Source organism: Meleagris gallopavo, chromosome 16 (assembly GCF_000146605.3).
Source record: "Meleagris gallopavo isolate NT-WF06-2002-E0010 breed Aviagen turkey brand Nicholas breeding stock chromosome 16, Turkey_5.1, whole genome shotgun sequence".
NCBI lineage: Eukaryota > Metazoa > Chordata > Aves > Galliformes > Phasianidae > Meleagris > Meleagris gallopavo.
In genome coordinates this window covers 13,668,966-13,686,469 of record NC_015026.2, presented here as the reverse complement: position 1 = coordinate 13,686,469, position 17,504 = coordinate 13,668,966, and the positions used below count along the sequence as shown (strand labels likewise).

Here is a 17,504-nt window from a genome sequence, read left to right as displayed (position 1 = left end):
CTGTGGGATCATTTGCCAAAAGAACCCGACCTTAGGGACACAGAGCCCAGCCTGGGGAACACAGGCTGCACCGAGCCAGGCCGGGCTCCCAGCATGGCAGTGTGGATGCACACAGCACCCAGGCAGGGACTGTAGTTTCCATGGCAACGCCCGGATGCCATTGCAGAGGATTAGATGCTGGCAGGACGAGAAGCAGGGCTGGGGAAGGAGGTGAAGCTGTGACAGGGACGCCATGGATGGACAGAGGCCCTCAGCACCGATTTTCACGCCCATCTTCCCTTTTTCAATTCTTTTCCAGCATGAAAGTCCCAATTTAAATGGCAGGCTTTGACACCATCAGAAACTTTCAGAGCGTTTCACACACTGCCCCTTCCTCCCGCGTCATCACAGCCATGTCTGCCATGGAAATAAAGGGGTCTGCACAGCCCAGCCCAAATCTGCCTCACATTGAGACCCTTTGAAAGGGGATGAATGCAAAGTGCGGGGAAAATGATTTCTTTATTTATAAAGACTACATCTCTTGTCATTCTAATCCACTCCAAATCCTCCCGGCACTGCACAGCTGCAGGTTCAGTCACGAATACACAAATGGGCAACAAACAAACAAGCAACAGCAAGTCCCCATACGCAAGGTGGGCAGAGGGAGCATTCTGTTGGGCTGGCTGCTGCCGGGGTCTGGGCAGCCCCTTCATGCACAAACCCCATCCCTGCAGGGCCATGCTGGCTGCTGCCAAGTGCCCCTTTGCACACAGCAGCTCTGCTCCCTGCTGCAGTGCTGAATGGGCACGTTGAGGAGCTGGCATGCAGCAGGAATCGAGGCAGAGCAGTGCAAAGCACCAACAGGACCTAGCAGAGCTTTCTAAGGGCTGCCTTGCAGAAGGGATGATTTTACTCCTGCAATGAAAAGAGCAGGAGCTGAGCACAGGGCAGGGTTGGGCACGGGGCTGGTCACAATGCAGCTCCTCATCTCCCAGCCTCACATGATGAGACACGACAGGTCTGCCCACTGAGGACGTGGGGCCCTGCACCAGCAGCAGGGCACCGTGGGGCCACAACAGCGCCTGGAGAGCGTATGACAAATTCAGTGTCAAAATAAACAGCTCCAAAGAGGCTTGGCCAGCTGATCCCATCATCGTGCTCACACTCACGGCGTCCAACCCAAACACAGCACTCACGCTGCCGGTGGTCCGACACAGAGACGGGCGGGAGGGACACGGAGGGTGTGTGCCAAGAGGAGGGGGTCAGCAGGACGGCTGTGGGGCACAGCGCGGCTCACCGTGATGGGGAACCACATGGAATGCAGGGGCAGAAAAACAGTCCGTGTGGGTCAGCGCAGTGCGATGCCCGCATCACCGCAGCACTGACAGCCCTGCTGCCTGCCCACCCCCACACCGCACAGCCCGCGGTATGAGAAAGGGTCCCGCCATCCCCCAGCCCCTGAAAACGACTTTCTCAAAAAAAGGGTCCCTGAAATAAATGGCAGCAAATCCCGATGCAGAGCGCACAATGGGCGCTTCAGTCTTGCCCAGGGGGAGGGGGCGAGGGGCTGTCAGTGCCCAAATAAATTCAATTTGCTCGTTAAGAGGCAAAGGGGACCGCGGGTATTCAGGGCCCCAATTAACATTCCAGTGGCACCGCTCTGCTTTCGAGGAACAATCACTTTTTTGGGAAGGGAAGGGGGGAGTGATGAGCGTTGGATGCTCCCGGAGAAAGGAGCCACGTCCCCACCCCAACAGAGCCCGAGCTCATGTGTGTGATGGGAACCACCAAACAAAACCAAGAATACACAAAGATGGAGCCTGCGCCAACAGAACAGAGCAGAACAGATAAAGCCTCTCATGTCCAGCATCATTTGCCTTCGCTGCTGAGCTAAACGCTCCCTGCACAGACTGTGGCAACGGAAAGAGGCAGCTTGCTGCTGGGCTGCTGACAGTGGTGTCCCATTGGGGTGATGAAAAACATTGCCATGAGCCACCCAGCACAGCCCCACGCAGGGCTGGGTGCTTGGCAGCAATGGGTTCTGCTTCCAGCAGGGCTGGCGGTGTGGGCAGAGCCCTCAGGGCAATATTTAAGGATGTCCAACAGCTCTCTGTGCTGGAGGAAAAGTGCCAGGGTGGCTCCCAGGGAGGTGGTAAGGCAGCAGAAAGGGCAATGTCTATCTGAGCATCCCAAGGCTCCACCCCAGGTCCAAAAAGCTGGGCCTTCTTAACCCGCACAAAGGTCTGTATGCAGGAGTAGCTCCCTCTCAGGTCAGCACTGAGCACCAGGGCTCTATTTTTTCCACTTTTTGGCAGCCGTGTCCCTGTCCTACCACCTGAGCAGCCTGCACAACCTACCACTCTGCAGCTAATGCCACAGATGCTCACTGGAAGTACCTTCAGTGGCCACAAGGAACAGTAAATGACACCGTGAACAAAAACCTGAATGAAAGAGCTGAGCTGCGGGCTGGACTCTGAAAGAAGAATCCAACCATGAAACAGAGAGCCCGGCTCTCAAGTGGGAAAGACTGCTGCCAGAGGGGATGCAGCAGGAACCAAAGCCAGGCTCAGCTGTGCTCTGCCCACTCCCACCCCCAGACCACAAGTGTGCCTCCCCCCCTGGCGATGCCATCACTGCTGCAGTGAAATGAGGGATGTGCCCTACAGTGCCCTGTGCATATCTCCACACCGTGGCCCCTTCAGAACGTTCTTCCCTCTCTCCAGGAGCTCCAACAGAAGCACCAGCACACAGTGGAATGGGGCACATGCAGGGTCACTCCGGGACATCAGCTTTCATACTGCCATCTCTAAGTGCCCAGAAGAGCTTGGAAAACCCTCACCATGTAGGATACACCCATGCCGAGAAGCGTGAAGATCTACAACTGAACATTGTCGCCATCTGCAGAAGCCTGAGTTATTTCTGCCTCTGCAAACATTCCCTCGTAGAAACTGGCTCTTCTTTCCAAAGCCTCCAAACTGGTCATTAAAAAAATAAAACATGAGAGCGGAGAAGTGAGATGACCGAAATGCTAATGGGAGCCCTGGGTCAAACCGCCTCCCCTGTCACAAGCCCTCCTCGCCAGCACATTCCTGCCACTAATGAGGCCGTGCCGCTTCCTCCTTCCTCCTCAAGTTGCTCCTGGTGATGCAAATCCACCGTCTTTGTTTCTATTCTTGGAGGAAAAACAGAACCAAAGTAAATAGCAAAACAGCTCTTAGGTTTCAGGATCCTTTCTTTTTCCACCCTTCCCAACAGGGCAGGGCTGCCATTGCCGTCAGAGCGAGGTGACACCCGACCCCAGGCATCGCCCTGCGCCCACCAGAAACGCTCCGCTAATCTCCAGTCTCCGATGTCCCCATGGAGAAACCTGCAGGACTCGATGACCATTACGTGTCCCTTCCACCTTGGGATGCTCGATGACTCTCAGAACTCCGCTTCCCTGTGCTCCCAAGGAGCTCAGGATGGCACCGGCAGCCTCTCAGCAAGGGCAGGGTCTGCAGAGAGCACAACGTGCACCCCAGCGCAGGCACAGCTGTCCCCTCCAGCAGGTTGGGGAGGTGTCCCCAACAGAACACCTCTGCCTGAGGAGCTGATCCCACCCCAGGCTGCACCCAGAGAGACCCTGCATTGCCCAATGTGTGCCCACCACCAGGGTACAGGTGCACAGTGCTGCACAGCAATGCAAATAAGAGCTGCCATCGCCCTGCAGGTGCCAGCAGAACGAGCAGCCGGTGCAGCAAGGTGATGGCTGTGCTGCTATCATGCTGCAGGGCAGCCAGAAGCTGGGGCTGAAATCAGCTCTGATGCTGCTTAATTCCCGCAGAGGCTGCAAACAGAGATGGCACAGCCAGGTAAGTTGGTGATTTTGCAGTGAAACCCTCTATTCAGCTAGAGATTCTGTCTACAACATCCCCAAAATCACTTGCTGGGGTTCAGTGAAGCCCAGCATGCAAACAGCTCCAGGTCAGGTGATCACAGCTGGCCAAGGGCAGCAGCAGATGGATGCTCCTAGGGGCACTGGGGCCGTTCTACTGCAGTCCCACCTCCACGGCTCTGCTGGAAGGCAGCAGTGGAGGGCACAGCTCTGCTCTGGGCACAGCTGCAGGGAAGAGCAGACACAGCCCCACAGAGCCCAACAGCTCTCATTAGTGCCGTTCAGACATGACCGCTACCCTCCTACCCTCCCTCACTGCACTCGGACACAAGAACATGAGGGTGTGAAGGTGGTGACCCTCTCCCTTCCTGCAGAGCTGGGGAAGGAAGGGTGCGAGCAGCGCGAGAGCCGCCGACAGGCGTGCAGCAGCACCCTGAAGTGCAGTGCTGCAGAGACCTCTTGCAGCACAGCGCTGCTACTGCATGCCTGCCTGCAGCCCAGCGTGGGAGAACAGCACACTGCACACTGTTGCACACGCAGCTCATCCAGTGCAAAGTGTCACCCGCGGACGGACACTGCCCTGAGTGGCTGCTAGCTCTGCTGCCCATCCACCTGGCACATCCTTGAGGCTTGATCCTTGAAACCACCACGATGTGCACAAGGGTCGCAAGCATCTCACCGCAGGGAGCTGCTCGCAGGGAAGGTGCTTTGCAGAGCTGCCCCATTTCATCAGGCATGCGGGGCACTGCTCAGAGCCCCACAACTACAGACTGTGAGCTCTGAGCGCATGAAGGCAGTGCAGCAGCCAGGTGTGCTGTCTGGTGTCTGGAGGAGAAACTGCAAGAGAGTTTTTAACCAAGACAGCATGTTTACCAAGGTAAACATAAGGAAGTGCCACAGGAGGAACAAGAGACCCCGTGACCAGCAGCAACTGTGACCTACTTCACCTGGCCTGAGCAGTGAGCAGGCTGGGACACAAGGATGTGCAATCATGGAGCCATTCCTGCTGTCAAAACAAGAAATGAGAATAAATCAGAATGGCAAAAGATACCTGGCTGTGCCCTTTGGAACCACCAGGAGCAGCCTTGGCTGCCAGGATGTGAACACCAGAGGGACCCAGGTGGAAGGTGCACGGCCACTGCCACCATCACACAGTCACTAGGAGGGGACAGGCAGTGGTGGCACACCAGGACCTCCTCACCATGACCAGATCCTGCCTCTGTTCCAGCCCTGCCAGTACACGGCCAGGTTCCTTGCTGCACCCCAGCACCCCGCAGCCCCGCTGCTCCTGCACAGCACCAAGCCAGGAGAGGGAGGAAACAGTGTGGATTCATGGAAGATGGAATGCTTTGCTCTTGGGGCTGGGACATGTGGGATCTAGAGGCCATTTCCCAGCATTTTGCAAGTTAGGAGCAAATCCAACCCGCACTTGCCCTTTATAAGGGCAATGCCCTGAGCATTGATACAAGCTCCCACCAACACCCCACCTTCAGAAAGGCAGCCCTCAAAGCAAAGTCTGTCTCAGCAATAAAGCCCTTCCCATTTCAAGCCCAGGGTACCACAGCTCTCCTGTTTATCCCCTTTATTTCAGACACCACCATAGACTGTGTGCCCACACGCTGCTCATCCAGGGCTCTCACATCCAACAAAGGCAATATGCAAACACCCCGTGTTCTTGTCCTGTACCAAGTGCTGTGTGAATACCAGCGAGCAGGTTCCAGAGGCACTTCCCCTTCGGAATCCTGGGACGTTTCCAACCCCCAAACCCACCCCTTCCTTCTGAAGTAGGAACACATTTGGCTGTGACCAAAGGTCCCCAAGGCCAGAACACTGTGCTGCAAGTGGCATAGAAAGCAAAAGAAAAATACAACTCCATAGATGTTACTGAAACCAAGTCCAACCTCGATGGAAGCAGCTGTGTGGGCTGGCACCGCTGAGCAGAACTCCCCTTGCAAAGCTCTGAGCCATGTTTGCACACACAGACCGACGCGCCCGCAGCACGGCCTGCCTGTGCCTCTGCTCAGTGCCCAGGAGAGGATGCATGCTTCGTGCTGCCCTGCTCCAGAGGTGGGTGTTCAGCACACAGCGAGGCACCCCAGTGCACCCAGACCCATCCTTCCATGCAAAGTGTAATGCAAAGGAAGGAGGTGTTGCTGCATGCCGAGTTAGGCTGCATCTGCTCCACATCTTCAGTGCCACCCTCCCGGAGCACCACGTGAGCCTTGCTTGGATCTGGGAAACACCTCCCTTTAAATGGGATGAGAGAGCAGCTCAGCAGGTTGCACACCCCTTCCCAGGACCTTCCCACACCTCCCGTGCCACTGGGGCACCACAAGATGCTGCTGCAGTTCAGCCCGTGGCAGTCTGAGCAGGAAGCAGCTGTGCTCCGCTCCTGTTTGCTGGCTGTGACTCGTCGCTCCCCACTGATCTGCAACACTGAGTGATTCACACCCGGTCTCTCCCCCTCAGTGCCCACTCCCCGGGATTGTTCTCAGCCGGATGTGCTCTGGATGAGCAGCTGCCCGGCGCAAGCGTTACATCATCATTGATTATGTTTGTAACTTTTATTGGAATACTCATCGATGAACAACAGTCAGCAAGCGAGCGGTGTGCCGAGGGCAGATCTGCACAATGGGATGATGCAGCGCAGCTCTCATCCACCTCCACGTGTGCTTCCTTGAGACGCACACTGCCACTGAGCTCTGCAGCACCTTTGCTGCCTTTTTAGCCCTTTTGTGAACGGTGACCCGCCTGTTGAACGGCTCCGACCCTTCTTTTTCCTTCTGTTCTTGAAGTGCATGTTGTAAACAAGAATCACAGAACGGTCGGGTTGGAAAGGACACTAAAGATCTCCCAGCCCCAGCCCTGCCATGGGCTGTGCCCCTCCAGCTCAGGCTGCCCGGGGCCCATCCACAGCCACAGACACCTTCAGGGATGGAGCACCCACAGCTCTGGGCAGCAGACGGAATCAGGGCAGGGCTAACCGTGGGCATCCCACAGATCCAGCAGGTCCTTGCATGCTTCAGGACAAGATCCAGAGCTGGGGATGGGACGGGGAAGGGATGGCTCTCACCATGCAGAAACCACAACCCCACGTTGTGCTCCTTGCAGTGTGGGTCCCTGCACAGCCCCAGCCTGACACGTGCCCCGTGCCAAGGGACGCGTGCAGCTGTGACAGCGGCACAGCGGTGACCAAACGCTCCCAGCTCTCAAAGATGGGGACTGTGCCAACGTCAGCAGCCTGAGAGCAGTGCAAGGGGAAGACTCGTCAGAAAGAAAATTCATTCTGACAATCACAGAAATCAGAATTCATTTAAAATTCAAATTATGCAAATTCCAGTAATCCCTACATGCAGATCCATCACATGCCAGCAGTGGGACGGCAGATATGCCATGGCTGTGGCTCGCAGAGATCCATCCATCACCAGCTCTGCAGACAGTGCAGGGCTGCAGGCAGCACCACGGGGTCCCCCAGCACCGGCACCAAAGGGAAAAGCTCCAATAATCCCACAGGCACAGGGTGCAGGGCCCAGGTGCTCCCATGTCAGCTGCAGGAAATCCTCTCGTGGAGAAGCATGGATGCACGCTGCAAACATGAACCCTCCATTGGGCAGAGCCCCAAAAATGGGGGCCCTGCTCCTCCTGCATCCAGCCACAGCATCAACACCTTTCAGCCACAAGGACGCAGCAAGGAAATTAAAGTCATACACAAACCCTGCTGCGCTCCTATCAGCCCTGTGGGTGTACCATGGGGAGCTGAAGGACCCCAAAACCAACGAGCAAAAGCCCTCATGGAGTCAGAGGCCAAAAAGAACCACACATAGAGCACAGAGAGCTGGAAGAGAGCACAGTGCCCACTACTTACCCCGCAGCAGGACCGCCCCAGCTGTACCCTGCAGTCCCTCAGACCCCACATCCTGCCACTGCTGCTGCTGCTGCTGCTCGTTGCTATTCCCAACACTGCCTTCCCCAGCATAGGGCAGCAGCTCCGGGTCCCCTCTCACTGGATCCCAAGTGCTGGACCCCAACCAGCTCCTTGCAAAGTCCTTGCCACAGGCAGGATCAGCACCGGGGAGCACACGAGCCACTACCTTCAGTGGTGCGGTCCATGGAGTGCAAGGGGCAGGAATGAGCCCTATGCAGCACCCCACACATTGCAGGGAGCAGCCTCCAGACCCAGCCTGTGCCAGCAGGTGGATCAGCCCTTCCTCGGGGCAGGGGGGAAGCAAACAGACCCAGGAGCAGCGGGTTTATGGAGATGCATTGCACCTGCCCATGCCTCGCAGCAGGTGAGCCCTGCCGGCCTGGGCTGATCTCCTGACAGCACTTCAGGTTACACGGGCGCACAGCGCCTGCTCTGCTCCCATTGTAGCAAAGCCCTCATCCATTTCCAACCAACGCCGGGTGCCTTTCAGTGCGAGGACACCCAAGCCCTCATTACAACCCCAAGGCAGTAACGAGGCGGGAGTAAGGCCACACAAAGCCCTGTATCAGGTGTCTGTGGGAAAGAGAAGACGCAGAGCCCATTAAACATTAAGTGGGGAGCATGCAGCACCCACACAGCAGTGGGAGGAGGGCTGCCCCAGGGGCTGGGAGCTGCTCTCTGCACACCCTGCAGCCCCGAGCCCTTGGAAAGGCCCAAGTGCTGCGTGTTGACGCAGAGCAGTGCCCGCTCCTTTTTGCCTCGAGCCCCTTTTTGTTCCGACCAGAGGTGCGGCGATGGGAAACCCACACTGTGCACTGCCTGGTGAGCAGCAGCCAGCCAACCCTATGGCAATGCAGTGACTGGGAGCCACAGAGCCTGCCCAGCATAGCAGGTGTGGGCAAACTGAGCAGCATCAGGCCGGAGAGAGACGTGTCTTTTGTTTTGTCACACACGCATACAGCCAACCCTCTGCCATGCCAGTGTTTTCCAAAGCCACGTGGGTGGGTTGCATCACCCCAAGTACTCACAAACTGCCGCCGCAGCCGGGTCCGGACACGCTCAGCCTTGGTCTCAGCGGGATGCACGGCGTAGCCCAGCGAGCCCAAGTGGTTGTCAACAGAGAGGCTCTTCCGCATGTAGAAGGAGCGCATCCGAAAGTGGCTGAACGGGGCGTCCTCCACCGCTGTGCGGAGCTGCGGCTGCAGCGGGGCATCACCGGAGGGGTCCATGCCATCGTCCTCCAGCCGCCAGGCGTCCCCTGAGGACAGAGGGACAGAGGGACAGCCGCCCCGTCAGAGCTGCACTCACCCCCTACTTGTGTGCCCGGGATGCGGGTGGAGACGCCCACCCAGACCGCCTCCATCCGTCCCACCATAGGGCACGAGGGATGGCTGCTGCCCCATGGCAGTTAATGTCCCTGCCACAAATCCCGGGTGCTCCCACCCCATTCAGCAGCTCCCAGCCCACTAGGGCCCAAAGAGGCAAACTCCTCTCAACTGTTTCCAACCATCCACTGCTCTTTGGGGGCTGGGGCCACCGCCCCCAAAGCACAGAGCACTGCAGCACGCAGGGCTGGGACAGTGCCGAGCAGCCCTCACTGCACCAAAAGGGAAAACAGGCAGAGCACACAGGTGACATCTCCATAGCATCACTACTTCCCGAGCAGCCCAGGTATGGATACTGCGTGCTTCTTGTTGCCTGACAGACAGTGAACTTTCCTCTTCCACCCCCCCGCAGCCCAAACCGCTTCTCAAAAGCGAGAACAAATGAACAAAGCAACCCCGTGCTCAACCCTGCAAAACCCAGGCCAGCTGCTGGTCCTGCAGCACAAAGGCAGTGGTGAGGGCTGGTGCTGCTGCCTGCTCCTGCGGCCGCACCGCTTTGTTGGCTTTCTGAGCAGCCCGGCACTGGGGGCACAATACCACAACCAGGGCTGGGGAGCAAAGTCCTTCAGAGTTGAAAGCAGATAAAGGCCTTAAGGAGAAAAACAGCCAGAGTGAAGGCGAGTGAAGAAGAGAAAGGAAGAGCTACAGCTGCCAACAAAGGCGACCCGGAGCAGTGCAATACCTAGGAGCTATTTTTATTATTTTTTTAGCCCTGCTCTGAATTTAATCAGCTGCGTCGCTCCTCTCCAAATGTCAGCTCGTACAACACAGGAGCTGCTGTTTGAAAGCTGTGATTACTCCAGGCACAAACACGTCAATCGGGACCAGCCCTGGCTGCCAGCACACAGCAGCCCCATGCAGATCGGGCTGCAGGGCCGGGGCAGCTCCCAGTGTAAGGGCACCGTGCATCCCGTGGCCCCGTTCACCCCCACCCCATGACATCCCACAGTGGGACGGCTGGGAGCACACTGAGCTGCCCTGCAATTGTCCCCTGCTCGGTACAGTGGGTGTAGGGAGGCAACACAGAGGAGGTCAGGACCTTTCCTCCTCCAAAACAAGGACAAGAGGGAATAACCTGAACTTGAGACAGGGTTGGATATTAGGAAACATTTCTTCTCTGAAAGAACCTTGATGCACTGGTGTGGGCTGCCCAGGGAATGCCAGGGGCTTTGCTCTGTACCAGGATTCAGATCTCCACTGGGCATCCAGGTCTGTCTTTGCCCACCTTGCCTCGGTGGCCCTGAAGCTCCCGAGGGAGCAGCCCCGACCCCACACAGCCACTGCCATCCCATCCCTCGTGTCCCATGGACACAGCAACCATCCACAGCCCTCCATCCCACGCCCAGACCTGCTGTGTCAGAATTAGGAGCACTGGGGAACAAAGCACAGTCTGCAGAGCATTAAAATTAATCCAGGGCTCGGCCAGCTGCTGCGTAGCTTGCAGCAATCTGACAGTGAGGGCGTTAGATTAATAAAATAATAATAAAAATCTTTAAAAAGTCAAAGGGTGTTGGGTAGAGGCAGCTGCTTTGTAGGGGTTTTATTTTGCACTGGATTGCCAGCCCTGGCTCACGAGCTTTATCTCTGTTTCAGTGCTAATCACTTTCCCCATCACTCCTATGGCCCCAGCGTGACTCTGCTGGCACCAGAAGCGTAAAGCACTTTGCCCATCAGTGCTTTTGCCAATAAACTTGCTCAGAGCAGCTGGGCCAGCCGTATTAGTATTTCATCAGCATCAGCGCAAGGGCAGAACACGACAAAAGCCCCAGCTGCCAAGAAGGCCAACCCCCAGCCCCCGGGTGGGGAGCATCCATCACAGCGCACCCCCAGGGCAGGAGCACGGGAAGGCAGAACAGTGCCACTGTGCCCCTGCTCCCAAGGAGGGCAGCCAGCTGTGCCCTGAAACCTCTGCATGCCAGAGCACAGAGGCAGCTCGGCCCTCTGCAGAGGTCAAAGGGCTGTGAAGCAGCAGCTTGCTGGGCTGGAGCTGAGCGCCATCTCCAAGTGGGGGTGCCCTCCTGAGCCCCCCCTCAGCTTTGTCACCAACGTAATGAAAGACGGAAAAGTTTAAATGACGGCCTCAAGGAAAGGCTCAGAAATGGACAGGCAAAAAATCATCGAGAACGGCTGATCTGGGAGCAGGCCAACCCCACAGGGACCAGTGCTGGATTTGCCTGGTTGGCAGTGCCCCTGGAGAACCAGGCCGCATTGGACAAAGGTTTGCAGACCCCCGTGCACTCACCAGCAGATGGGACCGTGCAGCCCTTCTGGCCATCGGGGGCTGAGTGCTTCTGGTAGGGCTTCTGCTCCGGCATCGCCTCCCGGAACGCTGCAGAGTCGAGGAGGGGAATCCTGCTCAGCACTGGGGACTGCGGGATGCTGGGCAGCGTCCGGGACTTCCCCAGGAGTGGCCTCTGCAACTTTCTGTCCAGGGATCTGCAAGGAGACAACACAGGGCTCACTGCAGGCCCAGGGATGGCTGCTTTGAGCCACGTCCTTCTCTGCAGGGTGCTTTGCCATGTGCTGCCCCTGGATGGGGCATAACACCAAAGTGCTACCCCAGCTTGCGAGGCTGCAGCCGTTTGGGCAAAGCCTTCTCCCTTTGCATTCTAATTGGGATTTGCATCCTGAGCTGCAAGCCACAGTCAGCACCAACAGCACATCAAGCACTCAGCACCTCCATGCCAGCCCATCTTAAGACGCACGGATGATCAGAAATGAGCAAATAACCAGAGGCACCAGGACTGAAATGATACAAATTGTGAACAAGAGAATGAAAGCTCTGCCTGCCCTCCACTGCAGCTCTGTGCCTTATCCCACTGCCACCGTGCCATTCTGTCAGACCTCAAATATTTCCTTCTTTCTTGCATGTAAATCTCAGTGCTCCTCCTAATGTGCCTGCACACAGCTCTGTTTGCTGCAGAGCACCATCAGCATGGGACATTATGTTGCTTTGTACCTGCTGTGCTGCTCACATGGACTACGTGAGGTCAAAGGGACGAACTCGTGCTCTTGGAGACCTTTGGAGCTGCAGACAAGGATTTCTATTTCAACCCCAAATCTGTTTCCGTCTGGAATCTGACTTGAATCCCCAAGCAAAGCCAATGCTGGAGATGCACCGTGCAGTGTGCCACGGCCAGCAGCCAGTGCTGCTGCTGGGACATCGTGCAGCACCGTGCGCTTCGTGAGCCGGCCCCAGCGCCGTGCGTTACCAAGGATGCCACATGCCATTAGTAAAGAGCCTTGATGGGAGCGTACAGCTCAATTAGAAAAGCCATCATCAACACAGCTACAGCCCATCAACAGCAGCTGTTCAGTGCTTGGTGGAAAGGAGAGCACATATGCAAGTCTTGCCAGCCCCATCGCTGCCAGGTCTCTGCCTCCAGCTCTAGGAATTCCACAGGGTGAAGGTGAGTGGCACCAAGCTGGTGGCACAGCACAGACCGCTCCAGCATCACCCATTCTGCAACACCCACAGCACAGGTGCCGCTTCCTCAGGCATTTATTGAAAGCAAACCCCCCAGCCAAAGCAGCCACCGGGGCAAGGAAAAGCCGGTGCCCTGCCCCACAGCCATGTCCTGGCTGGAGAGGTCCGTGCAGCACAGCTTCATTGCTGCAGGGAAAGAGGGGAAGGGCTGAGCAGAGAGAAAAGAGAGGGAGGCAGAGAGAAGGCCAATGCAAGTCAGCCAGGGAAAGCCAGCACTCAAGCACTGTCTCCACAAACCCTCCCACCCCCTTTATTTCAATGTGGGAGAAGCCATCCTCCAAAAGGCCCTTCTCAGCATGGCCCAGGCTGGTTTATGTTCTGAGAGGCAACACAGAGCCTCTGCCTCCCCCACGGCAGGGATGGAAGGGCCCCAGGCTAACTAACCCTCCTATGGGACAGCCCAGGGCTCACAGCTGCACTTCCTCCTCTGTCCATCAGCCCTCAATCCATCCATCCGCCCCCTAAATCTGCAGTGAACCAGGTGCTCATGAATCTGGGTGACCCACGCAGCATCCAGCTGGTCCCCCCAATGAAGCAGGGATAGCTCAGCCCCTGTGGGGTGTGGGGATGTTCTGAAATCACCGCAGCTCACTCTGAGCCCCACACTGCTGCCAGCAGAGCCTCCACTAAACTGCCTTTGTGCTGCTAGGTGCTACCAGAGGCTGAGGAGTGGAGGGTGAGAGCTGAAAACACAACAGCAGCCTTGAGATGGCTGCAAAATGGATTCAAAACAAAACACACACCAATACCCCACAACAAAACAGCATTCAGCTCACAAGTTCAGGGAGGGGAAAAAAAAAAAAAACAACAAAACAGCCAACAAATAAAACCACAACCAACATGTGAAGCTATAAAAATACCCCCCTCCCCCCCAAAGCTCAGCTGTGTGCTGGTAAATACCATGATTTCCACCAGCTGGTTTGCAGAGCTCCTCTCCTGCCATCGCTCCGGGCTGACGAGCTTTGCACAGCAGGGTCCATCGCCCAGGCAATGACAGGAGGCAGCCGGGGCCAACTACAGCAAACCACGATGGGACACGGAGCTGCTGCTCCCCCCGGTGCCCATGCAGCAGTGAGGATACTGAAGGCGGCTGGGATGCTCGGCAGGGGAACGGGAAAGCTTTAAGGGGGGAGCAAACCAGAAAATGGCACGCAGCTCTTTGTTTTAAGCCGTGAACCTCTCAGTCAGACACGTAACAGCTTATGCTGAGAGGCAGGGAGAGCTGAGATGAGAACCAATGAGCATCCAAACGCTGCCGGCAGGGCAGGTTGGCCCCTACCCGTACACACAGGCAGACCCCCATGGCCACCAGCCCGGCACCTGGTGGTCTCACCCCCAGTCGTGGCCGTGAAGCTATGGGGCAGGGCCAGAGCAGGGCTGTGCTTTGTCCTGGGCAAAGGAGGAGAACGGAGCTGAGCTCACCTCATACAGCACATTGCAGGCATGGGCGAGACGCGCCGGTCACAAACTCTGAACGCTCCGGTGCAGAAAGCCTGGTTTGTTTTAAATCCCATCATTTCTGCAGCATGAGCAAGCGTTCCACCCCTTGAGGTCAGCATTGGCAAGGCTGCCCTAAGTCTGCTAAGCCCCGGCAAAAAGTCATCATTTCATATTTTGGCCAAAAAAATATCCCTAAGCACAGTTTTGGACAGTGTGTTGTTGTTTCAAACCCTCCTCCCCTCCTGAGATGGGCTGGGTTTTGATCTGAAGCACCAGAACCCCAGAGCACCAATAGCACCCGTAGGGTTGTCACTACGGCCAGGTGGACACAAGCCTGACCAATGGGATGGATTCGTGCTCCCAAAATGCTGCAGTAACATCCCTGAGAAATGCTCTGTAATGAAGGGGGGGTGGATGCAGGGCTCGGGCAGGGCTCCCCGGATGGCAGCCCCCCATCCCATGGGGCCGGCAGCACTGGGTTGTGAGGTTCCCACCAAACAGATGCAAACGAAGCACGAGGAGCATGCAGAACAACATGAAAGGAAACCCACTGAGACTGTCTCGCCTTTTCTCCCCCGTGTAACATTCGTACACGATCACAGAGCACTTCTCTGGGTCAGCAGCACCTCAAGCAAAACAGCGCGCTCGGCTTCTGTCCGTGCTGCTTCCCATCGGAAAGCGAGATACAAATATCTGTGCCATCATCAGCTCCCCACGGGCAGCCGGACCCCCCACAGAGCTCCCACCGCCCCTCCTCGAAGGAAAAGAGGGAGGAAATAGAATGGAAAAGGCTCCAGGGTTAAGGTGAGGACAGGGAGATCACTCGCCAATTACCAGCCCAGGCCGAGCAGACTCAGCAGAGGGAGATTAATGTAATTTATCACCTGCCGCCGACGGATCAGAGCAGTGAGAACTAAAAGCAAACTGAACGAATTCCGAGCCCCCAGCCCCTGCCATGTGAGCACCGCCGGGAGGTGAGCCGGGGACACAGCCCAGCTCCCTGCTCCATTCACAAACCTCCCCCTCGCCGACCGCCGCTTTAATTAGAAGCTGTTGGCGCTCACAGCCGCCTCACTGAGCCGCTTCCCCCGTGCGTGCGGCCGGGGCCTCTGTTTCCTACCTGCCCACCCACCCAGCTGTGACTCAGTGCCAACACGGTGGGTGAACGAGGCACCCAGCAGTCTTTCTAGCAAGTGTGACTCACAGGCCAGGGCTCGCTGCCGGAGAAGTTTGCTGCAGTCATGCTACATATGTAATTCTCCTTAATGCCAGCGTAACTTCCCCTTCCTGCTAGCCCATCCAGCTGTCACACCAAACGAAAGGATGACTATTGGGTTTTTGCCTAATCCGAGTAAAGATGAGCTTCAGTTTGTGCAGAACACAGCCGGCTCCCAACCCCGTCCCCACCCTAACAATTAGCTCCAAAAGGAGCTCAGGAGCTGGGCAGAGGAGAAGAAAGCCAGTGCACGCCCCATCATCACTTGGGTTTAGATGTAACACTCCCCCAGACCCTAAAGGGCGATGCTAAGAGCACCTGGGCTCTTTTCCGGCCCTTCTGAAGCAGCAAGCCTTCCCGGTGCCCTGGAGACACACACAGTGCCTGGGGACAGACAGGGGCAGAGAACCACCCCACAGCCATACAGCACAGTGATGGAGGCAGGAAGGCTCTGCTCACCCACTGCAGGTGGGAAAGGCACAGGATGGCCACAGAGTGCAGCCCCACAGCACCCTGCGAGCTGCCACCACAGCCAGCACACACACATACCCAGGCACGAGGGAGAGGGGCTGAGTCCAAAAGACACCAATGTCTGCTGCAGGGAACTTCAGCAGGAGTAACTTCTGCCCAGCAGGCTGTGGCTGAGTCACTGACACGGGATTTAGGGCTATTTCCAGCTTGGCTTGGTTCAGCATCAGCACGGAGCGCTTCCATGCATCAGCGGTGGACACGTCCGTCACTTTTTGTATTACTATTTATTTCTTACACAGGTGCCACTGATTCGTTGTGGCAATAATGCAGACGCACACACCCACACGCTGTCCTGCTGGCTGCTCAGCAAGGCGGGTGTCGGAGCTGGGGTGCAACCACATCTCACATACAACTGCCACAAACACTTCCGAGCAGTGCGAGGTGGAAACTTCTCACTCAGATTCAAGCACTTCCCAGTGCCTCACTTACATTCTCTTTTAAAATCCAGCTCCAGCAGCCAGCACTGGCCGAAGGGCACGGGACTGGAACTTGGCAGGGCTCAGTGGTGACGTCCCTGGGCAGCCATGGAGACTCTCAGGGCTGTAAACCAGAGATGGGAGACCCGCTTCCATTTTTACCCAGCTGCCTCACGTTGCCTGCTGCTCACACAGGGTTTGTGCCTTCAGTGCAGTTTTCCAGCCCCAAAACGTGCCAGTTCTTCCTCTTCCCCATCACGACTGCGTGCCTGAGCACAGACCTGCTGCCAGAGCTGGAGAGATATTTTTACATACCCCAAAGCAACCAAGCACAATCCTGCCAGGAGAACACTGCCTACTGCCCTCCCTGCATGGCAGCACTGCTCTCAGGTCAGACCAACCTCGGCAATCGCTGAGAAACTCTCCAAAACCCATTATCTCCATGAAATGCTGCTGGATCCGCTCCCTCCCAGGAGAGCCAGAAGCACCCAGGATCTCCAGCCAGGACATGCCCTATTTCTTTGCTGTGAGCTGCAATGCAGAGCCATGCCGTGGTTCACATTTCCTGTGTTATGTCAGCAGTTGCTCCTCCACCTTGAGAGATGCTCTGCTGTGGCATAGGTGCCCATTCCATGAAGCTGAATGGGCTGGCAGGTCTCTGGGCTGGTGCAGCTAGCAGGTGTTTGCGATGGACTGGAAAAGTCAACCAGAGCATCTTAAACAAGAAATTTATTCTCAGTGACTTTTTGCAGCCTTGTAGGAGTTTTATGGCAGAGCTGAATGCCTGAGCTGAGTGGCTGTGGAGCTGTGCTTGTTTCTGCAGTGTGAGACTCTGCATCATCACAGAGGTGCATTTCTGGAGGCTGCAGTGCTGGGCAAAGGGGCCATGAGCCTGGGCAGGAATGCAGCAGGGGCTGCGTGCAGCCATGTAGGGCTACATTCTCTGCTTTGTTTCCTGGTGCCAGCATCGGTGTGCTCACACCTGGTGTTCTGCATGCCTGGCATGGAGGAACAACGAAAGGAAAAGATACGTGCAGTACAGAATAGCTAACTCTGATTTTGTTATTTTTAAACTGAAAGGACTGGACAGCCTCTACCAAGTTTGTGCTGCTTCCGAAAGTGGATCAGGAAGGAGGAAGGCACAACCACAACTGGGACTCACCATGTGTGTGGTGGAGGCCAGGTTGGATGGGGCCCTGGGCAACCTATTCTAGTATTAAATGGGGAGGTTGGTGGCCCTGCCTGTGGCAG

The 17,504-nt window shown here is 56.6% G+C and overlaps 1 protein-coding gene across 3 annotated transcripts in view; it reads right to left on the bottom strand.

The window, feature by feature from the left end:
- LOC100550253 (ankyrin repeat and fibronectin type-III domain-containing protein 1-like) overlaps positions 1-17,504 on the bottom strand; it is a 135,790-nt gene that overhangs the window by 80,075 nt on the left and 38,211 nt on the right. For all 3 annotated transcript variants that reach the window (XM_019620578.2, XM_010719872.2, XM_031555760.1), the window contains 2 exons: positions 11,406-11,599; positions 8,807-9,036 (listed from right to left, as the gene is read on the bottom strand). In XM_019620578.2, coding sequence (XP_019476123.1) covers positions 8,807-9,036; positions 11,406-11,478 — 303 coding nt within the window. In that variant the 5' untranslated portion in view covers positions 11,479-11,599. The remainder of the gene's footprint in view (positions 1-8,806; positions 9,037-11,405; positions 11,600-17,504) is intronic.